The sequence below is a fragment of the Cucumis melo genome, chromosome 2 (genome assembly GCF_025177605.1).
Source record: "Cucumis melo cultivar AY chromosome 2, USDA_Cmelo_AY_1.0, whole genome shotgun sequence".
NCBI lineage: Eukaryota > Viridiplantae > Streptophyta > Magnoliopsida > Cucurbitales > Cucurbitaceae > Cucumis > Cucumis melo.
This window is the reverse complement of record NC_066858.1, coordinates 22,803,965-22,827,615: the sequence shown is the minus strand read 5'-3', so window position 1 is coordinate 22,827,615 and position 23,651 is coordinate 22,803,965. Positions and strand designations below refer to the sequence as shown.

General features: G+C 36.1%; 4 protein-coding genes across 4 annotated transcripts; 2 read left to right on the top strand and 2 right to left on the bottom strand.

The window, feature by feature from the left end:
* Positions 1-679: 679 nt before the first annotated feature.
* On the bottom strand, positions 680-13,942 carry LOC103494212 (isoamylase 1, chloroplastic). The gene is made up of 18 exons (XM_008455308.3): positions 13,386-13,942; positions 12,837-13,019; positions 12,592-12,693; positions 11,017-11,169; positions 10,408-10,499; positions 7,753-7,894; positions 7,556-7,663; positions 6,848-6,933; positions 5,603-5,674; positions 5,390-5,516; positions 4,663-4,749; positions 4,270-4,362; positions 3,033-3,191; positions 2,385-2,468; positions 1,942-2,022; positions 1,770-1,852; positions 1,556-1,673; positions 680-1,179 (listed from the first exon to the last, which is right to left on the bottom strand). Exons 1-18 carry the CDS (start codon positions 13,773-13,775, stop codon positions 910-912), a joined length of 2,430 nt encoding a protein of 809 aa, XP_008453530.1. The 5' UTR covers positions 13,776-13,942; the 3' UTR covers positions 680-909.
* A 90-nt stretch (positions 13,943-14,032) lies between these two features.
* Positions 14,033-15,645, top strand: LOC127148114 (uncharacterized). The gene is made up of 2 exons (XM_051080980.1): positions 14,033-15,136; positions 15,400-15,645. The coding sequence occupies exons 1-2, from the start codon at positions 14,423-14,425 to the stop codon at positions 15,559-15,561; spliced, it is 876 nt and encodes a 291-aa protein (XP_050936937.1). The 5' UTR covers positions 14,033-14,422; the 3' UTR covers positions 15,562-15,645.
* LOC127148113 (uncharacterized) lies at positions 15,641-17,445 on the top strand. Its single transcript, XM_051080979.1, has 5 exons — positions 15,641-15,962; positions 16,051-16,116; positions 16,195-16,584; positions 16,672-16,767; positions 16,859-17,445. The coding sequence occupies exons 1-5, from the start codon at positions 15,660-15,662 to the stop codon at positions 17,414-17,416; spliced, it is 1,413 nt and encodes a 470-aa protein (XP_050936936.1). The 5' UTR covers positions 15,641-15,659; the 3' UTR covers positions 17,417-17,445.
* Positions 17,446-17,988: 543 nt separating this feature from the next.
* On the bottom strand, positions 17,989-19,833 carry LOC127148309 (uncharacterized). Its single transcript, XM_051081792.1, has 5 exons — positions 19,814-19,833; positions 19,497-19,722; positions 19,016-19,423; positions 18,719-18,814; positions 17,989-18,631 (listed from the first exon to the last, which is right to left on the bottom strand). Exons 2-5 carry the CDS (start codon positions 19,659-19,661, stop codon positions 18,041-18,043), a joined length of 1,260 nt encoding a protein of 419 aa, XP_050937749.1. The 5' UTR covers positions 19,662-19,722; positions 19,814-19,833; the 3' UTR covers positions 17,989-18,040.
* Between the last annotated feature and the right edge of the window lie 3,818 nt (positions 19,834-23,651).

The following is a 23,651-nucleotide window of genomic DNA, read 5'->3' as shown; positions in this document are numbered from 1 at the left end:
TTGTTCGACCCTTCCCATTAAAGGATCAGTAGTAATTTTCATGGAAGTAAGCAACAGACATAGCCAAATTGTGGGAAAAAAAATTCCAACGAGTAAGTTTTTGCTATTTTTTACTATTTTCTAATTAAGTTGATCATTTGGTTGTATATGAAAAGATGTCTGAGTAAAAATAATAAAAATTCAGTTACCTATAATCACATAATGAATTGAAGAGCTCTAAATTTATTGAAAAAGTATGAAAGGGGGAAAAACATTATTTCAATGGCGCTAAAGGTTAAAAGTTCCGATATCCTAAATTGACGGTAACACTTCTACATGCATTAGTCTCAAAATAGGTTGAAATTTTGTATAAATCACAGTGAGATGAGATCAATTTTCAACCAACCACCTTGAGATATATGCAAGAAAAAAAAAAATATTTCAGTGAATCCTACCAAATTGTTTTATCATTGACATGTGACAAGTTATTCTTATTTTTGTTTTGTAATATTTTAATTCTTTTATAGTGTGAATGATGAGGATGGAATGCATTGGATGCACCCAAGTATCACTCAACAGATGATAATAGATAGCATTATGGAAGGGGAAATCGTAGCCCTTCCACGAACCACAGTACAGAACTACACTAATTTACCAAACGAAAATTATTGGTAGTTTTGAGATCCAACATGTCTCTATGTAAAGGAAAAAGGTCCTATAAGAATTTAAGATATAAGGAAATAAATGTCACTGACATCCCAATTTATTTACCCCAAACACGAGCGCAGATGACATAAGCACGGACTCTCGATTTTGAGTCAAAAAGTTTGATTTTCCACCCCCTCATGCATTTTCAATCTATATTCACATACACACATGAGAGGAAGCAGTTTTAAGGGAAATGGGGTGGGTGTGATTATTATAAGATGATCAAGATGACACAGGTTCTTCTGGAGAGAGTAGAAGAATGATGGAAGAATAACTAAGCATGGGATAAAGATTGGCGTCAAGGAAGTGAGCATACTGTTGGATTGCCAGATTTCTTTCCGGAATGTCATTTGTGAGGAAGTCGAATGGTGAATTCTTACCTGTGTCGACCAATGGGTCCCATCTATATCCGGGTCTCTCGGGCAACGTCACAGTGACAGGTAAATGACTGGCATTGAAGGCAATGTAAACTTCTCGTTTTACCGAATCAACCTGGCAAACAAGCCATCTCATTATAAAAATCAGTCTTTAGAGTATATATAGAAACCGTCAAACTTATATGGTCTCAGCAAGTTGAAAAGCAATATGGTTCAATAATAACCAAAAGCTTCATATTACAACCTAAAAAGAGGCTATTTAGAGCCCTACAAGAAAATGAGAAAATTATCTAATTATAGAATGCTGATTAAACATTAATTGATCTAAATTAACAATTAAAAAAAATAAAACTTAAATATACTTATTATCTAACTTATCCTCCTCACTGAAGTTGGAGGCAGAAGAGCAAAAATATGAAGAATGAAAGATAATTTTGAGAAGAAAGGTTTGTGTTTGTGTGAGAAAATATTGATTGGAAAAAGGAATGTACCAATGTGAATGCCACAAAACGGCTTGCTTCAGTCCAGTCGGGCTTTCCAGGAGAATGGCCATGCCATTGCAATCTCTCATCCGTTGGGAAATCATTTAAGCCAAGTGACTCACATTCACTGCAAAAGATTATAGAGAGATGGCATAGAAAGACGGGATTAATAAACATTCATAACACCAAACTCACGAAAGAACTCAATTCAGAAGGCACTTACTGACGAAATGTGGTCATAAGACTGCAAAATCTATGGAAGTCAGAGGTTGACTCTTCCATCTTATCCCACCGGAAATAATTGAGCTGTCGCAAAGTTAGTAAAGCGCAGGTCAAGTGCATTGAATTTCAGCTCAACAAAAAAAGTTTGGGAAATAGCAAGATAAAGGAACTACATAATTATCGTGGCAATATGTATTGTTGTTCCCCCCTTTCGTGTGACCGTATTCATCACCCATTAATATCATTGGGACGCCCTGATCAGATAAAATTAGTCAGAAAATATTAAAAAACTAATTTATATCAAGGTATCTTCAAAATTTCCTATAAGTGAACGGGATTCTAAAGAGTTGGAGAAGTAAGCCAAAAAAGATTGCTTTCAAGCGACATACATATTATTGCCATAAACACCACAATTTCCCATACATGCATAGCTAAACTTTGAACTTAGAGCAATGTCTAACCTAGAGAACACTGCTTGTTCAAGTCTATGAAAGAGAATATGATGTCCCTATAATCTGATTGACACATCCAGTATGATATGAGCGAGAGATCCTTTGTGTATTTGTTTAGTTAACGTAAAAATTAACAGGTCATATATTATATCAGAGGACCTTACTTGGGAAACCATGAGGCAGACAAAGAAATTTCGCATCTGTCTTTTCCTCAATTTCTTTACTGAAATACTAACAAACTCTCCCTCCTGTATAATATAAGAAACGGGCACATTAAAAAGGGTGAAAATATAGCAAAAATATTAAACATATCGAGTAACTAAGTGACAGGCTCCAAAAAGGAATAAGAAGCTCTCTGGAGACGCCTGTATAGAAAGATTAATACTCATCCTTATAAATACAAACTAGGAGCCTTTAATACTTATTAGTTATTTCTTAAATAGAAAACAGAAACCATTACATTGATTGGTGAACTAGATTAAAACATAACCCAATCTCTATCTGTGAGTGACTTGAAACCATTGAATACTAAATGGTAAAGGCTTTTAGGCAAGAATAATCCTACTATCTTATGAAAATTTGATACTAATAATAATATCTTTTCAGGAAAGAAATGTTGCAGAGGAGTCCAGCAGGATTCTGAAACCATTAGTGGAATTAAGCTTTAACCATCAGAAGGCATTTAAAGAGGTTTTGATCTGTTTGATAAACAATACCTAATCCAAAATTATGCCTATTGTTATTAAGGTCCAATGATTTTATCTTAATACCAAATCAACCATGATCTTATGAGATGCCAATTGATTGCATACCTGTCCACAGTTCCAGCTATTATTATGATTTTCACCATCATTGTTGTCTTCACCATTTGCTAAATTATGTTTACTATTATAAGTCACTAAATCAGCCAAAGTGAAACCATCGTGTGCACAAACAAAGTTGATACTATTACATGGTTTCCTTCCTCCTCCCTGTAAAAACATTGTTAGACATTAAATTCGATATGCAGATTAAAAAATATTGTTAGAAATCTACTCAATATGCAAATATCCTAAACAACACTATAACTAATAGGAAAAACAAAAAACAAAAAACAAAAAACAAAAAAAGTTTAAGACTTCAAATAAAAAATACTTGTTTCTTTGACCAGGGTAATTAGACGGTAATTCATTGATGTGATGAAATATAACCCTGACCTAAAGAAAGTTCATAAAAGCCTTCCAACTAGCCAAAAGATCAACCAAACAGTAATTGGTAAAGGGGCATAAAATCTGCACCTTTCAGCGGGTGTAGAAAAACAGTGTACAAATCTATCAAAAGAGTGATGAGTCACTGAATATGCGATTGTTTCCCCACCCCAAGAAGCGTTTCCTCAAAAAAGAATCATTTAAATTTTAATATTCATATGCATAAATAGTTGTAGCATACTTGTGTAATCATCAGCAATATCTAATCTGCTACAGAAAAAAACTAGAAGAATTAGAGAAACTAAAAATATATTTTGATCTGATACCGTTCAATACAGTAAATTAAAAATGAAAATTAATTTGTAACATTTCCATCCACTTATACCAGGCAGTATCAAGCGACATGTGCAATATACAACTCAAAGAACTTTTACACGTAGCCCTATTCCCTAGCAATGCAACCATTATGCTGGTTTCTAATATTCTTTTCTTTTCTTTTTGGATGAAAATAACCATTTTCATTGAGAAAAAAAAAGAAAGAATATATGGGCATACAAAAAAGAAAATCCACAAAAATGACGGACGCCAACAAGGCTCCAACCATTATGCTGGTTTCTAATATTCAATGTCCCACAGGAAGTCTTGTGAAAGCAAACCTCCATTATGCTGCCGCTTTGAGTATAGAGTGGTTCCTTGTTTATTACTTCCAAATCCCAACTTTATTTTCTTCATTCTTGAAAATATATCCAAAGCTATTATGCTATTGTTCTTATCCTTCTAATAAAATGTTGACGGACGGATTACTCTATCTAAAGAAAAGTAACATTATTTCACTAGACAGGGAAGAGAAACTCTACGTAACCTGGTAAAGATTAGGGCTCCCACAAAGGCATTCAGCAAAAGCTCCAGAAAACCCATCTGTGCCTTTGATGAACTGCCGTACAACGTCTCGATACTGAAATTGATCCAAAACCAAATAAGTTGTGATCAAACATAATAAACAATACCAAACTATGCAGGTGCATAACTAGAAGTTCTTATAGCAATGTCATTAAGACTCCCAGAGTTCTGAGAAATCTTTAAAGTTACTTGGCTAATTGACGATCCACCAAATTCCAGTCATTATTATTATTTTTGTATTTAGGTAATGTGGTGATAATTTACTTTTAACTTTCAATTCGGAAGATTAGACCTCTCAACACTTTCGATCAAAGATAAGGGAATGATAAAGAAAATGGAAAGTATCTTTTCAGACCTTCCCGTTCCATTCTGACCAAACACCCCAGTGAGGGAATGTGCCTACTTGGTACAGGCCCCCAGCATCCCATGCTTCTGCAATGAGCTATATAAGAGGAAAGGGAATAAGACTAATCCATAATTATAACAAAAAATGAAAAAGAAAAAATAAATGAATAGGATTAGTTCCTGCCATAAGATCAAAAAGAAAACCAGATATTTTCAAGCATGTCTTTAAGGAGGGCATATTTCATTTATACCACATGCATCAAAATCGAATGCATGGAAGAAAATGATTTTCTGGTTTTCTTTTTTCAAAATATGAGATTTATATTTTATTTTTTAAAAGGAAACGAGCCTCTTCATTAATTAAATGAAATGAGCCTAATGCTCAAAGTACAAGAGAATTATAAAAGAGCTAGAATCTTTAAGGAACAAATAATCTGGAAAAAAAATACACAGACAAAACAAATCAAAGCTAAAGACCATTGCAAACTCCAAACAACATCGGCAAAACCAACAAGCAAACTGGAAAAAAAATGGAAGTATGTACAAGGGCGTAAAGAAAATTAGCCTAAGAAAAAAAAAAGACTCCAATCCAATAAAAACATACTTTTTATTATTATTATTATTTTTTTTGTAAATCAAGAAAGAAGAAAGAAGAAAGAAGAAAGCCATCTAGGTCATGTTTACAATTGTTCGCGAAGCAGACAATCAAGTAGAATAGACGGATTCAGGGTAAATACCTTCACTCCTTGAAGTACTGGGTCATTACTTATCATGTCAATCAATGGAGGATTGCCAAGAGGAGATCCAGTTGTGAGTATGTCACCTTCTATTGGATTTCCGTACACATTTACTGCATCCCACAGACTGTCCACAAAAGAGGAGAAGGATGAATAGTGAGATAAGTATCCATAAAAAAATTAAGCATACAGACAGAAAGATCAGCCAATAACCTGCTACCTCTGGTCATTATAGAAGCAAGGTCAAAGCGAAACCCATCCACATGCATTTCTGTCACCCAATATCTGTGGCCAAAGGTTTGCATCTCAAAGACCAAATAAATTATTCTGAAAATGTATGATATGCAGACACTCAAAGGGAATAGTCAAGTACACTAGTGTAGTGGTCAGATGGTATATTTCTAACAAAATCACTTTCAAGGAGAAAAACCTAAAGAAGATGAGAATGATTAAAGGAAAGAACTTGTCATCTCAACGCTCCTTGCATGACAAGGGAGGAATTGAGGAAATGACCACAGGGGTAAAACCAAAGAATTGATAAACTAAACTAGATGCAATAATCTGGCAGATGGTAAAATATTTTCAAATTTAGAAGGCTGGATATGCATAAACCATAGTATCCTACTGATCATAGTCAAAGGGTGGCACTCTTCTTTATTATTAAGGCAGCTGACATATTTTGTCTGTACTTTTGAGAATCTAGTTTTGGTTTCATGGGGCTGTTAATTTGCATACTTGATTTGAGATAGATTCTTTTGGACTTTTGAAATGTGTTTGGCTTGTTAAGTTGATATTGTTTAATGATGGAGAAGATCCTCTTTCACTCACCGTTTCAAAACAAGGGAGTCTCTTTGGTTCAAAGCCGTTTTAGCTATTTGTGGAATATCTAGCTCAAGGGAAGTAGAAGATTTTTTTAAGAGTTGAGAGCCCATAGAAGTAGGTGTGGGCTATGACTGGGTTTATACCTGTCTCTACGTATATCTATAAGGAGTTCTACAGTGGGGTGCCTCTCTCTAAAAAGATTTCTATTTTTTTCCCTTCTTTTTTGCATTTTCAATTTATATCCTTGTTTAGATTTGGTTTATTATGCTGTTAACTAACCTTGTTGAATGTTGAGTTCGCTGTAAATTATTTTCTAAAAGTATATACTTAATTTTCTTTCTCCTTTTGATATACCTCTTTCCATGTCTTTTTGTTAGAATTAGCGGGCTTTGGCCCGAGGAATGATTTACCCTAATTTGCTTTCTTTTTTTATTAAGCTTGCTGTCTATTTATTTTTCAGTTTATATCTTTTGTTCATATGAAATAATAATAAGAAAGTCAGGTCGTGGCTTTTCTTCTGGTACTCGGGTTTTCATGTGATTCAGTGTCTATTTTCTTTTACCACTTTAATACTTTTAAATAAACTGAAACCGACAGGTGCCAGGAATATGGTGTCAGAAACTATGATACATCTACCTCAAGCAGTCCACAATGAATGTACGTACAGCTGGATGATTGCAGTTAAATGTGTTCCCACATCCCGAATAGTTATAAAACTCTCCCTGAAAAACCATGGATAAGATATGAATCATATGGTTACATAAAATAATTGAAAAAAGAAGATATAAAAAAAGATTAAAAAAGAGACGAAGAAGAAGAAGACTAAACTAAACCATAAACGTTGCTTAATCTTCTACTTAAATTTTAGCACAAGTGTAATATTATCCTATTGATTTAAATTTAAAACAGCCATCTGAGTGTAAGTATGAGATAATGAATGCCAGGGCTCTTTAATCTGAATGCACACATCAAAGCCTTAAACATATATAAAGAAATTGAAATTAGAAACAGTAGTTAGTTTCTCAAACATTTCTCCATTTCAGCATTTACGAATTATAAAGGGAGAATTGCTCGTTTCTTTTCTTTTTAACAGTGGTCATATGCTTGGTTTTTTCCATCCTCATTATCTTTAAATTTTAACCAAGGAATTAGTAGTGAAGGTAAGCCAACAGATGTTTCGAGCAGTTGAGCACGAAATATCTAGTATAGTTCAAATAACATAAACTTTGCAGATGAATTAAGAAAGTTGAAAGAAGATCACTCTTCAAACTTATACCGATGGTATGTTATTTTCCTCTAAATAAAATGTAAGGGAGGAAAATTAGTAATCCTAGAGAAACATACCATTGGTGCAAGCATGTAATACACATTATTATCGACACCTCTAAAAGAAATAGTTGGGCCATTTTCATTCCCCTCAGCCGTGTGATTGAAAACTACATCCATGATTACCTGATCAAAAAAAAAAAAAAATGTCAACTAAAAAACTGAAAAATAAGTCATATTTTAAAAGTAACCATGGAATTATTTCATTCTTCCACCTCAATTCCACGTTTATGTGCTTCTCTAATGAGAAGCTTGAATTCATTTATAGCATCCTGGCCACAGTTTCCTATGCCAGCAGAAGAATATCGTATCATTGGTGAAAAGTAATTGACTGTTGAGTATCCCCAAAAGTTCATCCTGGACAAAAAAAATTGAGTTCATGATGCGATTTAACTGAAAAAAGGGTAAAAATTCAAAAAAGTTGGTATATGGATTTCATTGTACTTGTTTATTCTTGAAGTGTACATGACAAGTAATCCAACATAAAAATTAAATTCTCATGTCATTGAAATATTTTTGGGTATAAAAGACTACATATTATTGCTCACAGCATACAAATTAAAACCTAGCAATGGCTTTTGTGGAGGAGAGGCTAATTCTAGATGCAATTTTGATAGCTTCGGAGGCTGTTGATGATTGGTCTTTAAAAGGCAAAAAAGGTGTTCTTCTGAAGCTTGACCTTGAGAAAGCCTATGATAAGGTGGATTGATCCTTTCTTGATACAGCTATGAAGCTTAAAGGCTTTGGTAAAAGATGGAGGAGATGGATTTGGGGCTGCTTATCAACAGACTAATTTCTAGATCATTGTCAACGGCAGGCCAAGGGGAAAGATATTTGCCAAAAGGGGCATTCATCAAGGAGATCCACTTACCCCTTTTCTCTTTACGATTGTGGGAGACGCCCTTAGCTTTCTTATTCATTACTGTAATGAGAAGAGAACCATTAAAGGTTCCATTTCAAAAATCGGCTTGTTGATTTAACCACCTACAGTATGCAGACAATACTCTTCTCTTTTCTGTATGGGAGGAAGGAAATCTGGAGGCTTGGTGGAGGGTGATTAATCTTTTTCTCTTGGGAGCTGGCTTGTCCCTTAAATTTGCCAAAACTTCATTAGTAGGTACTAACTTGATAGTGCCAATCTGGATTCTTACGCTAATACCTTGGGTTGCATGATCGATACTTTCCCCTTTTATTACTTGAGTTTCTTTACGGGAGAGGCCTGCGATAGGAAAGAGGCTTGGAACTCCCTTGAGGAGCGGTTCAGGTATAAAATTGATGGATGGAGGAATGTGTCCCTCTCCAAAGGTGGCAGATTAACCCTTGTGTAGTCGGTGCTGAATAGCCTTCCTTGTTATTTGTTCTCCCATTTGCAAGCCCCGGTTGGTGTCATCAATAGAATGGAGAAGATGGTTAGGGATTTAGTCCGGACGGGGAGGTTAACTAAGTTGGCTGCCTACCTAGTAAAGTGTGATACTACTTCTCGCCTGATCTGTTATGGCGGCCTTGGGATTGGTTCCTTTCGGAAAAAGAACAATGCTCTTCTCACCAAATGGCTGTGGAGATTTTGTAAAGAAAACAATGCTTTTTGGAGATGTTTAATTGTGGCCATCTACGGCTTGGAGGAGAATGGTTGGTCTACTAAAGCCCTAAATAGGGGAAAGTTTTATAGATTGTGAGCTACCATCTTGAAACATAAGGAGATGTTCTTTAATTTCTCGGCCTTTTCGTTGGGAGATGGAACAAAAATCAGATTTTAGAAGGATGGTTGGTGTGAGGCTCGATCCCTTTCGAAAATATTTCCTGATTTTTTTTCCATTTCACTGAATAAGGATGCTTTCATGGCTGACTGCTAGTGTGATGTTAGTCACTCTTGGAATCTAGGTCTTTGAAGAAATGTGACGATAATGAATTCAACAACGTGGCCACCATTTTGGAAACTCTTCATTCGTGGGCCCCAACGGATAATCGTGATAGTCTTAACTGGAATCTTAATGCTGCTGGTAATTTCACTACGAAGTCTACATTTCTTAAATCCCCCACCATCGTCTTACATCTAGTTCGTCACATTTGGAAGACTAAAATCCTGAAAAAGATGAAGTTCTTCTAATGGTCGCCCACCTATAGAATTCTTAATACTCATGAGAAGATTAAAAAGAAATTTTAGTACATTGCGCCCAGTCTTTCAATATGCTACCTTTGTTTCAATGACAAGGAGACCTTGGACCTGCATTGTGTCTGTACTATGAAAGCTTGGAATATGTTGTTCAGAATCTTTAATCTGGAGTTTTGTCTTCCTAGTAAGATTGATAGTTGGATGCTTGAAGGGCTCAATAGCAGAGGTTATGGTCTGAAGGGTAACATTATGTGAAGATGTGCTACTCGTTCCCTTTTGTGGTGTATTTAGAAAGAGAGGAATAGTAGAATTTTTAAGACAACTATAATTCTTTTAATTTTTTTTAGACTGTTTCAACACACAACTTCTTGGTGGAGTATGAACAACACCAAAGACTAGTATAATTACAACCTTTCTATGATTTTCAACAATTGGAAGACCCTTATTTTTTAGTTTTTCTCTAGGAGGGCCCTTTTGTCCCTTGCCCTTAGGCTGTTCTCTTATGTTCTTTGAATATATTTGTTTCTTATCAAAAAAAAAAAAAAAAAAAAAAAAACCCCAAGCAGAGCCATTACAATATAACAGATCTTCAAGAGTGGTGACTTGTGCTCTTACAAAATAAAACTATGAGTGAACTACAAACAAAAAATAAAAACAGTCCAAGGATCTCAGCCCTTTTCTTCAAAGGAAAATTTCAAGCCATGCATTAAACTATAGCAAAAATTTAAAGGTCTCCAAGAAAGGTGTCAAAAAGTACTTATAGTCACCCAAGACAGAGTTATAGCTGAAGTATTCCAACTCGTTGAATTCATGGCATGGCATTAACTCTATACAGTTGACTCCAAGTTCCTGAAAGTTGATAATTAGAAAGAGTTGTGTCATTGACTAATTAGAAAAGGATGAAGAACATGTATAACTAGTTAAAGATAGCAACATTTGAGATAATGGAAGGGCAGATCCAGAGCAACCTAATTTGCATGTAGAAAGAAAACAAATTAAGCGAAGATATTATTAGAACTTGGATGGAGTATTGGACAGAAAACCCCATCAGACCCTATCAAAAACAAAATCCATATTTCACTAGGAGACCCATATTCTTTTTTTTTTTTTTTAGTTAAGGCCAAGGAGATAGTCTACGAAAATGGTATATCAATGATAAACCCTGAAAATTTAAAAATTTTCCATATTTGCAAATTATTTATTTATGTGACATTTACCAATATGACAACCCATTTTGCTATTCATTACAATTAAACAGATAAAAGATGTATAAAAGACAATGCTGCTCTCCCATGACACTAGTATTTACCTTTTTTAGATAAGAGCTACATGAACGATATTAAGAAAAAGGCACGCAGAAAGGTACCTTCAAATAATCCAACTTCTCAACGAGACCAAGATAGGTCCCAGGAAATGCTGACTGGCTTGATTCATGCCTGGTGAACCCCCGTACATGCATTTCATATATTATGAGATCTTTCTGTGCATGCTGCAGAGGTAAATCTCCTTCCCAATCAAACTGAAAAGATTGAGTCGGATATATATTATATAAGCATATTAGATGCCCTGAACATAGAAGCAATTTACAATGAGATGGAACTGCATTATCTTGCAAAAGCATTGAAAAGAGGAGGCTACTTTTAACTCTCCTTTGGGCCCATTTAATAACCATTCTGGTTTCTGTTTTTTAGGTTTGGTTTAAAAATAAGATTCATAGCTCAGTCTGGAAAAACCTTTTTCTCTAAAAGAAGGAAGACACACCTTGATCTAATTGGTGTTCTTTGGTATTCTAAGGGAAGGTTGAAAAGAGTAATGAGAGACCTTTTCCAGGGACGGTATGAGGAGGGAGGCGAGCCACATTTAGTAAATTATGCTGAAACTTTGCAAAAGATTGGTCTAAAGGTTGGGAACATGGGGAGTGAAAATATTCCCTGCTTTAGATCTTTTTAAATGGTTGTGGTCGTTCCTTTAGAACCTCTTTTTGGATTAAATAATATAATTTCATTGATGGTATGCAATTACAAAAAAAAGGGACCCCCATACAAGGGGATCTACAGAAACCCTTTCCATTTAAAAAGTAGGGCAGAAAAGCTATACGAGTGGAAGACAGGGGAGAAAATACACAAAGCTAAGTGTTCCTTATCAGGAAAATTCTGCCATTTCTTTCTCGCCAAATATTGCAGTAGTAGGTTCTAATAAAATTCTCTCAAACAAGCTTATTGCAGTTGTAGGTTCTAATAAAATTCTCGCAAACAAGCTTCTTTTCCTTATTGAAAGGATACAACTCCATTGGATGTAGGAGAGGACGAGCTTAGGATCTTCCATTAGAACCTCAAGCCCATGGCATTAGGCAATCATTAGAAAGTATGTGACTCGTTCCAACAGTGGGAACTTTGGTCAGGGTCTACAGGCAACTTTAGGAACACTTGGAAGTGATATCTCATGCCTTTTGGGCTTCTTGTTCTTTATTACCTTTCCTGTGGGGATGGCTGTAGAGTTCCATCATTAAGAAGTTGGGACTCATTCCAACAATTCAACCATCTGATCAAGGGGAGGATCTTCTCTTTTGCCTTTTGTTTTTACATACCCTCCTTAGTTAGCCAAACTAGGCTTCTCCATTTGTTGTTACAATAAGGAGTAAGAACAAGGGAGTCTACTTGTACTTTGAAACTCTGATTGTCGTAGGCTTTAATGCTTGACATGCTTTGGATAAGTATCAAGTCCTGGGAAAATTCTTCTACTTTTAAAATTAAGCATGTTAGAGACTTCAAGCAAAGACTTGTCCAATAATAATATATACACACGATAGCAATAAAAGATTTAAGTATCCCATCTACTTTTAAAAGAATCTAGTGTAACAGTTGCAACATAAAGTTTGAGTAGCACCATAGACTATATACACAGACACGAATTAAAGAAACTGAAAGAGAAGCATAAATACATTTTTTATCTTTTCATTGGCAGTGGGGACCATCCCAGCCATTTGGGGCCAACAGTTGTCATTGGGTCCCAAGGCACCAAACTCCCCTCTGCTAATAACAGCCTGATAAAAGAAATGGAAAGTCAGCAACCCGCTACACATCCTTTTGTACAACTTACAAATCTAGCCACAGTAATGAAATAATGCAACTTATAAATATGGTATACAAGTTATCATTTCAAAATGACAATGATGAAATTACGAACTTTAGCATATGGATCTAACAAAATCCGAGAAGGGTCAAAGTAGCATCCTTCCTGAGGCGAAAATTTCCCATCAAATTTGTAGCCATAAAGCATTTCAGTAAAATCTCCCTTCAGAAATACGTGCCAGACATCCCCAGTTTTATTGGTTAAGGGATCAAGTGTGATCTCCTGGGTCACTATATTCTGCACAAAGTTAATAGTAACCATGGGATCAGCTACAGTGAAGTAAGCGATTCAGAGTAAGCTAAATCAAAGATAACACTCAGAAATTATTTTCACACATGCGTGCCTCAAAAGAAATAAGTTTTTCAACAAAAACAATCATGAAAGGGAAGGAGTCATAAAATCGAGCATCCACGTTTAGAGTTCCATAAAATGCATATGCTAGCAAAAGCCACCCATCTAGATGCCCTCAATAAAAGCCAACGTGAATTGAAGGATAAATTGCAATGCACTTCTGACAATAAAGTCCCGAACAACGGCAATATTGAATAAGATGCTTTCTATGGAGAAAGAACAACAATGTATTCAAGTTGATTTCTATTTTACCTCCTGTAAATCAGAAAGATGCATCAAACACAGAGTAGCTGAAACCGCATTGGCAGAATAGATAGCGAAATTAATCCCATCGTCACGAGCTGTGGCACCGAAAGGCGTGGGAGTACCATCAAACACTTCAAAGCGATTTAAATTGGAAATCTCAAACTCTTCCGCCACGGCTACTGAAGTACCCACCTCCGCTCCACGATTCCTCGCTCTATTCAACGATGAATGAATCCAATTAGCATCCAAATCGAAACAGATATCATTTCTTCTGCGACCTCGAACAACATTCTGCTTCAAATTCCGGCGTCTACATTCAGGAAAACTCAAATTTGAAACACACAGAAATGAAGCAGATGAAAACAACGATGCAGCACTACGTGTAACCAGTTCCATTAGCTTAAAGAATTAGCTTCGTCGCCTGTTCATGAAAAGCTAAAGAAAAACGAAAACCATAGCTGAGTTGAGTGAAAATGTATGAACTCTCATTCAAGGCCTTTCGCAGTGATTAACAGTGAAAGTGAGGAAACAGGGAACTCGTTGCTTCAGCCATGGCCGTTCTTTTAGGAGAAAAAGGGTCCCATATGCTATAGCAATCGCTTTCGTCCATGGACGGACGCTGGCAATATATTGAAGGGAAATTGCCAAAAATAGGTTAAAAAAAGAGATTTAAATGAATTTTGGGACAAGTTTTCAAAAGAAAGACTTTTAGGACAATTTGGGTGTGAATAGACAAAAATGCCCTTCATTAAATTTCTATCGCTCTCTATTGATTGTTTCGCCTACCCACGTTCGCTTTCCCTTCTCTTTCGCATAGAACACCTGAAGTAAAAAAAAAAAAAACATCTCCTTTCTTTGGCTTTTCAAATTTCCCGCTCTGCTCTTCGAAGATACTCCGACTGTTCGTCTGTCGTCGGTCCTCCAGTGCATTTCGTCGCTTCTCCTTTTCGAACCTAAGAATCAACTTTGAGCGTGTTCTCTTATTTCAGTGAGTTTTATCTGTAACCCATTTTCAATATATTTGCTTTTTCTTGGCTTGAATCATGACATCGACTTCAACATCGACCGACGGACCCTTCTACAAGATTAATCCTTCCCATCATTTTTATTCCCTAGTAAGCTGTTTGTCTCATTTGGAAAAGACAACACATAATATTAAGGCCAAACTCAAACCCGATCAATTAGCCTTATTTAGGAAAACAAAGTTTGGGCACTTTTTGGACCTAAATATTGTCTTCAATGGGCCACTCATCCACTACTTACTGTTAAGGGAGGTGGAAGATGAAGGAAAGGATTCTATAAGTTTCCTACTAGGGGGCGTTGTTTGTACTTTCGGTAGGAGAGAGTTTAACATCGTAACTGGACTATGGGGTCCTAAAGAGGACTATATTCAGTTGGGTGGGAACAGTCGACTGTTGGAGAAGTTTTTCAAAGACAAGGACTGTGTTTACGTTAGCGACTTAGAAGATATATTTTTGGAATACGAGGGTGATGACGATGATATCGTCAAATTAGCTTTAGTCTACTTTATAGAGATATCTTTGTTGGGAAAAGATAGGCGAACCAAAGTGGACATTGGTTTTTTGAAGATTGCTGATGATTGGAATTCATTTAATAATTATGATTGGGGTCGGATTGTTTTTGTACGCACGCTAAGTGCATTGAAAAGAGCCTTGGACAAGCAATATGCCAAGGGAAAGAAGAAATCAACACAGACAAAAAAATATACTATCAATGGATTTCCGCATGCATTACAGGTATTTGACTTCTTACTTCTTACTTCAAAACTTTAAAAAGATCGTTTAGTTATTTGAAACGATCGTTTAGTTATTTTAAACGATCGTTTAGTTATTTTAAACGATCGTTTAGTTATTTAAACGATCGTTTAGTTCTTTTTAACGATCGTTTAGTTATGTTAAATGATCGTATAGTTGTTTTCAAACGATTGTATAACCACTTGTTTATATATCTATATATATCTTGTGGCACTTTCTAAACTTGTTTGTCAAATGTGGAATAGGTTTGGGCATATGAGTCTATACCAACCATCATTGGATGTGGTGTAGATAAAGTAAACGATCATGCCATACCACGAATGCTGAGGTGGGTGTGCCAACAATCACCAAAGTCCCAAACTATAAGCCAGGTGTTTGACTCGCCAATGGTAAGTAGCAAGCAATAGTAACTTACTTAAGGATCGCGTGATTTTGTGCTTATTTCTTTGTCCTAAATACATTTGCCTTTTTCTATTTGCAGTTTATAATTAAGGCGGTCATTGAGATGACACCTGAAGAGGAGCAATTGAAAATTGCTTCAGGTGAACTTTTTGAAAACTTCCGCTCATCTACCATTATTCAGTCGAAGAATGGTGGTTCAAAAAGAGTACGAGAAGTTGTTAACGATGAAGATGAGTTGAAAAAGAGTAAGAAACAGAAGTCCAAGATTAAGATGAAAAAGGCTATTCGAAATCTCCAAGATCGAGTAGCGGTTGTTGAAGGCCAACTTAATACTATAAAATCCGATATTGACGAATTGAAGGGCCTGATGTCAACCATATTGAAGCACATTGGACTTCAAAGAAAGGTTAGGAATGAAACTGTTAAGTGTATTCACGTTAGTTGTTTCATATTTGGTAACCATGTTCTCGCTAATTCATTTTGAGGTTCCATAGGGTGACGAAGGGGACCACAAGGTGTCCGAAGGCTTGGAGGATGAACACATTGAAGTTAAAAAGAAGGTTTGGTTCCATGTTCATGCTAATATTGATGTTTAATTTCTATCATTATATACACTAATGCATTATGAGCTTCCATAGGGTGACGAAGATGTGTTGGAGAAGAAGGTTGATATTGGTTTAGAGGAGCCAATAGATGTCGTTGACGATGAGGACGTCATAGAGATAGAACCATTTCTCACTCAACGACCACACGTTCGGCCCGCCCGTAGGAAGCGTGCAAGTGTTTACCTATCAACCCCATTCACAACTCTACCTAAACGGTCTCTGACATCAACCACCAGCACCTCTGAGTCTGAAGCAATTGTTTATGATCCTATGCACAAAATACTTGACGTCCATTTAGATAGACTTCGAGCGTGGATTACAGACAAGCGTACAGACGATGAGCTGCGTGAAACCTTTCATGGGAAAAAATCGAAGGCTTTTTTCAGAGACTTGTTTATGTGTCGCCGGTGGTTGTCGGATGAGGTATGGGATTATCTTATCATTTATGCAATTATAATTTTATCATTGTTATGGTTCTATACATTTACTGCTTACTTTTGTTTGTATTAGCATTTGGATGCACTTTTTCTTTTCATTCGCTTGAAGATTAAGGCAGCCGGGATACCTTCTTCTCAGAACTTCACAACTGCGGACACAATCTTTATGGTTTGTAATCGTCTCGTTACTTTATGTATGTATTTGCGTTTGATATTTGTCTTTCGGTCTGATATTTGCGTTTGTATGTTTTTCTTTGCAGCGCATTTTAGTTTCGAAGTGGCCCCTATACAAAGAATGTATTAAAGAGAATCGCCCGTTTGACTGGGACGAAGAGTATAGGTTGGTTGACTATGTTGTCGGGTCAAAAGTGGACTTCCAAGATCCTTGGGCAAGTGTTGATTACGTTTACTCTCCATTCAATGTCCATGGCAACCATTGGGTTCTATTATGCTTGGATTTGGTAAGTTGTCAAGTGAAGGTATGGGATTCGCTTCCGTCACTTACAACTGCCGAAGAGATGACAAACATATTACTGCCCATTCGACAGTTGGTGCCAAAGTTGTTAGATAGTACTGGCTTCTTTGATAGGAGAGGTAGATCATCGACATACAAGGAACCTTGGCCAGTTGTCATTGTTGACCCAATTCCACTTCAACGAAATAATTGTGATTGTGGCGTATTCGCAATTAAGTATTTTGAGTACATAGCTGCTGGTGTTGGTTTAGATACATTATGTCAAGAAAACATGTCATACTTTAGAAAACAATTAGCATTTCAAGTATGGACCAACCAACACTCCTATGTATTGAAATATTAACATAAATCACAAGTATCAATTGGCTGTTCTATTATTGTGTATGTTGCATTTCAATTAGTAGTATCGATTATTCTCTATGTTGCAAAACTACTTGTAGCTAAACGATCGCTGAATTTTTTTATGATTTTAAGAATATCGTTTAGACTTTACCAAACGATCGTTTAGACTGTACCAAACGATCGTTTAGACTTTACCAAACGATCGTTTAGACTTTACTAAACGATCGCTTAATATTTTGACGTTTATTAAGAAGATCGTTTAGACATCGTTTATTAAGAAGATCGTTTACACTTACCGAACGATCGTTTAGACTTTACCAAACGATCGTTTAGACTTTACTAAACGATCGCTTAGACTTTTGACATTTATTAAGAAGATCGTTTAGACATCGTTTATTAAGAAGATCGTTTATACATATGTGCGCGATGAGTATTTCTCTACACGAATATTTTGTGATATGTATCTAAACGAATACAAATATTAACTCAAATATTCTTTCTCAATTTTGGTCGCGTTTAATTGAAAATATCACAAAGTATTTATTTTATAACAAAGTTTAAAATTATAATATGTTATTCTCTCTATAAAAATTACATAAAAAAATTATATAAACGAATACAAATATTAACAAAAGTATTTATTGGCCCAAAGTTCCAGCACATATTGTTGTCTAAACAGTTTCATGTTTGGCACAGTTAGACAACCAAGGTCACTAGCAGTTACAAGGCATTCAACAAATTTGGTACAGAAAATTCCACAATCCAATGAACGCCCTTTCTGTAATGTGGCCTTCGATCTGCGTATTGGCCAAGGGCCATATGTGAAACGATCTGAATGGAGGTTGACTCCAATTGCAATCGCGAGTGAGGCAATGCATCGTGCAGGCATTTGAAGAGCTTCATCAACAAGTTTCTGCTCAACATAATTTGGCATTGAGTCGAACACGTAGATCCTGCATTTTCTCATATCAGCTGCAATAGCCAACCAGTGTTCTTTTATGTTGATGCAGGTAATCACGTAGTTGACATCTCCCCACCCTGGTATGTCGTTGTAATCACCAACAGCAGTGTTGAAATAGTATTCGACATCTTTTTCTGTCCATATACTTAGGTGTGCTGTTGGGTCTGTCCATTCAGCTTTCTTATTATCTGGTGTCACCAGATGAGTATCAAAAATGTGGTTCCAAACAATGCAGTCTGGTTTATTGATTCCAGTCTTCAAGAACAAGTCAAAATTTAATCAGAATATAATGATGCAGTTTAACTTGTATACAAAAAAAAAAATTAAAGAATAACAACTTACCAGAAAAGAGGAATGTAATATTCTAAAAGAACGCTTGCAATGGTGCTTGAGATGCAACATTTTATTCTGCAAGTGGGCGAATAGCAGATCCAATGTCTACAAAGAAAAAATAAACGATCGTTTAATGAATGAAAGGAGAGGATAAGCGATCGCATAAGAAATGTACATGTGATCGTTTACGTAGTAAGCGATCGTGTAATATTAACTTAACGATCGTTTAGTTAATAGAAGCGATCGTTTAGTTAATAGAAGCGATCGTATATCAAATATAAGCGATCGTTTGGGAAGAGTACTTACGTCTCCATGTACCCATGTGTTTTCTTCAAGCTGTCTGAAAAAGTCTTTCTTTCTGGTTGTGGAGACTACTTTCCTTTCTTCATGGGTTGTTTTTCTTGATTTTTTCCATTGCAAGTATCCCTTCCATAATTTTGGATCCACTTTCCACATCGGATTATATGGATCTACTTCTCTGATTTCCACATCTGGGACAGGTGTTGTAGATACTGATATGATCTGAGCAGATGTTGTGGGTGGATTACCTTGTTCATCTTCATGTTGCACCTCTTTATTTGCTATTTTACATAGCTTTCTTCTCTTTATTGGTTTTTCTTCCACATCTTTATCAGGCACAGTTACTGGTTCTTTTTCAACCAAAGTAACTGCTTCATCATTTTTTTTCATCTCAACCTGTTTTTTTGTTGTTTCCTGCAATGTAATCGTATTAAACAAGTAACAAACTATTCATTCAAACGACTACAAATTTGTTGTGTATACATACCAGTTGAGATTCTTCATTTACAATTTGTACAGTTTGATCCATTGGAGCCAATTCACAAAGTGCAAGAGGTTGGCTCACATATGGAAGGGTAGTAATCATCTGTGGCAGGTCTGATTCTTTCTGAATTTGATGACTTAGACTATCCGATATATCTCTTATAGTCATTAGCAAGTCTGCATCCCTACCGTCTATGCTTATATCACTACCACGTTCCTCTTCATGTTCCCTAAACAAAATGAGAAGAAACATGAGAATAAGAAAAAAAAATACAATTGTTAGGTATTTATAAACTAGTAAACAATGAATGAAATGTTAACCTTTGGGTTTCCTCTTGACGTTCAGTAGGTTGTTGTTGAGTATGTTGTTCTTGAACAACATACTCATTGTCATTCTGATCAGTATGATCATTCCCTTGATTTTCAGTTTGATTCTAACAAACAAATAAAAACGAACATAAAATTAAAAAAATAATGTATTGTTAAACCATCGTGTATATAAAAGTAAACGATCGCGTAACTTTGATAAACGATCGTCTATCGAAGTTAAACGATCGAGTAACTTTGATAAACGATCGTCTATCAAAGTTATACGATCGTTTATCTAATGTATGATGAAAACAAATTTTACCTGGACCAATCTCTCCAGCATCTGCTTCATTTCATACAGCTCCAATGACTGCTTTGTGATTGTGTCATCCATCCTACAGACTATAGAAGTCAGTGTGGATAAATCCTTACGAACTTCTTTTATTTCCTTCTTCAGTTTCTTGTAGGATTTTGAATGACTTCGTTCTTCTTTGTCATTGGACTTCTTTGATCTGAAATGTTTCTTCTTGGTGATTGGATGCATTTCAGACTCCTCAGCCACTGTTTGACTTTGTTCCCTTTGGGGTGAGAGTTGTTCTCTTTGTGGAGATGAGTCTGATTGCTCCAATGATTTGTTGTTCATTGCTCCAATGGATTCATCCTCCTCCATTTGCATGTTATCATCCCCTCGAATTCGACTCTCCATGAAAGCCTTCTCTTGGGTTGACATCTTGAGTTTAGGTTGAACAACAGTCTGCAATGTAATTGTATTATTGGATTGTGTAATTATATTAAACGATGACTGACAGGTTTTACTTACATTTTTGTTGTCGAATATGTTATTCTGCAGCATTTTGTAAGATGGAGCTTGTGTACAATTCCATCTCAATATCCTTGGGATTAATCCCTTACTGTTTCTTGTGGCCAGGTGCTCATTTGCGGTTGAGAGTACTTCATAAGCCCACACCTACAACATTTAAACAAATATGTTAAACTTTGATGTTCAATTGGCATTTACTTAAAGTGTATGAAGAAATAAAAATCACCTGAAAAGCAAGGACGTAGCCTTTGATGTTATAGTATGACACTGCTTTGGAACTTCGTGTCTTCTTCAGCTCGTATGCTTCTTTTTTGCCTTGGAGACTTGTCTTTAAACTGTTGAGCAGACGAGTGTAGAAGAAAGTTGACCAATCGAAGCTTTTAAATGCTTCTTCATCATCAACTCTTCCCAAAATGTCCATGTCAAACTGTGTTTTCTTATCCTTCCCGACCATCACAGTTTCTATAAAGACGGCCAAGGCGACCTTCACAGCATCGTCATCATTTGTAAACTCAAAATTCTTGAAAATTTCCTCAATTTCCAAGCATGTTATTACTTTCTTATTTTCTGATCCGAATAGAAGACTTTGCAGTCGCTTGCTATCGCAATCTTTCTCCAATGGATTGTTTGTTGGCCACAATCCAGTTATGATGTTGAATTCCTTTTGGGTAAAACGGACGTTCTTCCCTAAAACCGAGAAACAGATTCCATCTGCGTTACCGTCTTCAGGTATCTGCCTCAGCAAGAAATGATGGATCAACTGGCCGTTGAATACCATGTTCACATTCAGCAATGGACCAAAAATTGTTTTTTCGAACATTTGCAGCTGGTCCTTGGTCAGTTTATCCTTAATAAGACTGCCAATCTTGTGCACTTGGCATGACACAGTGGCAGGGAAATACTTTTCGCTAGGTACAGCCATCCTGAAATGAATATAATATATTGAAGACAGAAGTCGAACCCGAAACCCTAAACGCTTCACAATAATAATATAAGAACACAGTGATAGTTTTTGAAGACAGAAGTTGAAACGTTTGAAATATAAACAAAGGAAAAGTGTAACGTTATAGTAGGAAAAGTTCGGGAAAATACCTTTTAACGTTGACGAAAACTATGGACTGAGACAAAAATGGTCTGAGAGAACAATGGACTGAGAGAAAACGAAGGTGTGATCAGTGCGGTTGTGTATTGCGTAGTGACGAAAAACGAAAAGTGAGAAGGCGGAACGTATATATATATATCGGTCGTTTTTACCAAAGGGGCAATATTGTAAATTCGCATACTTTTTTTGAAATGTTGAATCGCGGTTGTAAACAATTCGCGGGTGTCTTTCGTTGTTTCAAAAGATCGTTTAGTTTATGTAAACGATCGTTTAGTTTTTTATAGTCGATCGTTTAGTTAATTTCAAACGATCGATTGGTTGTTTTAAACGATCGTTTAGTTTTGTTCGACCAATCGTTTAGTTTTGTTTAACTGATCGTTTAGTTAATTTCAAGGTATCGATTGGTTGTTTTAAACGATCGTTTAGTTTTGTTTGACCAATCGTTTAGTTTTGTTTCACCGATCGTTTAGTTTTGTTTTAAACTATCGTTTAGTTGTTTTCAAACGATCGTTTGGTTGTTCTTAACCGATCGTTTAGTTATTTTTAAACGATCGTTTACATATTTTTAAACGAACATTTAGTTATTTTTAAACGATCATAAAACCAGTGTTTGTGTTCTTAAATGAATAAGTCAATCGTTATTTTCGTCTTCTTCATCCATTTGGACGCACAGAAAGTAAGAATGTTGGGACAAATCATTAAGAAAACACATCATTAACAAACATTCATTAATTAGTGTAATACTTGGTACATTGGTAGGGAAATTTCTAATCTTGTATGCTCGACTTGTCGGTATATGAAATTGGATTGGTACACGTTAATCTGTTGTGACCTATTTGTTTACACCGACCACACTTATGCAATTTCGGAGCTTCACCAACACTTGGAATCCTCTTTTTCTTCGGTCGACCAACTCTTTTGACTACTTTTGGAGGTAAAACAGTCATATGTACGTAGTCTTCGCTTGTCTTCCAATCTGACTGATTCCCAACTGGGTAGACGGCCTCCGCATATGCAGCCAACAAACATTCATTAGTGTAATAATTAGCACATAAACTATAAACATTTATATTACGAACCCGTGCTGCAGCAATGGCATGTGAGCATGGTAGTTGCTCAGCTTGAAACTCCTTGCAAGTGCATTCTTTAGTCTGAAGGTTTACGACCTCCTCCTTATCTAAATCTTTGACATGAAATTGGTAACAGTCAATTGGGTTGACCTTCATTGTCAAAGCTCCTTCTTGTTTCTTTTGAATAACTAACTCTGCCCATTTGGTCAATGTAGACGTCACTTTAATGCCTTCTTCTCGACGCTCCCAAAACCAACGTTGTAGCAAAGCTCGAACATTTTCAAGGAATGAAGCAATAGGCAAATCTCTAGGTTCTTTCAGTATAGAATTCATGGACTCCGCTATATTTGTTGTCATCATGTTATACCGTCTTCCTGGGCAGTGAACACGAGACCATCGTGCTATTCCAACATCATTTAAATATTTCCCTGAACCATTAGGAAATGAAAGAAGATGTCTCCACGCTTCAACAAACGTTGATTCACGATATGTTCTCGATGCATTATAAAACAAAGTAGCAACCGTGTCATTCTTATATTTATCATGCAAATTTTGACTCAAATGTTGGACACAAAGGCCGTGGAATGCAGATGGGAAAACTGATGAAATACCCTTGGCGAAGCATGTTTTCCGATCTGTCACAAAGCCTAGATTAGGCACCTCCCCTATTGCACCTTTCAATTTTTCTAAGAACCACTGTATTGAGTCATCTGTTTCTCTATCAACTACTCCAAAGGCTAGAGGATAGATCTGATTGTTACCATCTAAACAAACGGCCACTATCAACTGACCCCGATATTTGTTCTTAAGAAATGTTCCGTCCATGACTATGACCGGTCTAATGCAATTTAAGAATCC

Coding starts and splice junctions, on each gene's coding strand:
- LOC103494212 (XM_008455308.3), bottom strand. CDS start 13,775: ATGGAACTGGTTACACGTAGTGCTGCATCGTTGTTTTCATCTGCTTCA. Junction 7,895..10,407: donor TCTGTCTTGGGTGACTATAA/GTACTTTTTGAC, acceptor TTTTTTGTCCAG/GATGAACTTTTGGGGATACT. Junction 2,469..3,032: donor ATAGCTGGAACTGTGGACAG/GTATGCAATCAA, acceptor TATATTATACAG/GAGGGAGAGTTTGTTAGTAT.
- LOC127148114 (XM_051080980.1), top strand. CDS start 14,423: ATGACATCGACTTCAACATCGACCGACGGACCCTTCTACAAGATTAAT. Junction 15,137..15,399: donor GATTTCCGCATGCATTACAG/GTATTTGACTTC, acceptor AATGTGGAATAG/GTTTGGGCATATGAGTCTAT.
- LOC127148113 (XM_051080979.1), top strand. CDS start 15,660: ATGACACCTGAAGAGGAGCAATTGAAAATTGCTTCAGGTGAACTTTTT. Junction 15,963..16,050: donor ACATTGGACTTCAAAGAAAG/GTTAGGAATGAA, acceptor GAGGTTCCATAG/GGTGACGAAGGGGACCACAA. Junction 16,768..16,858: donor CTGCGGACACAATCTTTATG/GTTTGTAATCGT, acceptor TTTTCTTTGCAG/CGCATTTTAGTTTCGAAGTG.
- LOC127148309 (XM_051081792.1), bottom strand. CDS start 19,661: ATGACTATAAGAGATATATCGGATAGTCTAAGTCATCAAATTCAGAAA. Junction 19,424..19,496: donor TAAATGAAGAATCTCAACTG/GTATGTATACAC, acceptor ATTACATTGCAG/GAAACAACAAAAAAACAGGT. Junction 18,815..19,015: donor ACACATGGGTACATGGAGAC/GTAAGTACTCTT, acceptor TTTTCTTTGTAG/ACATTGGATCTGCTATTCGC.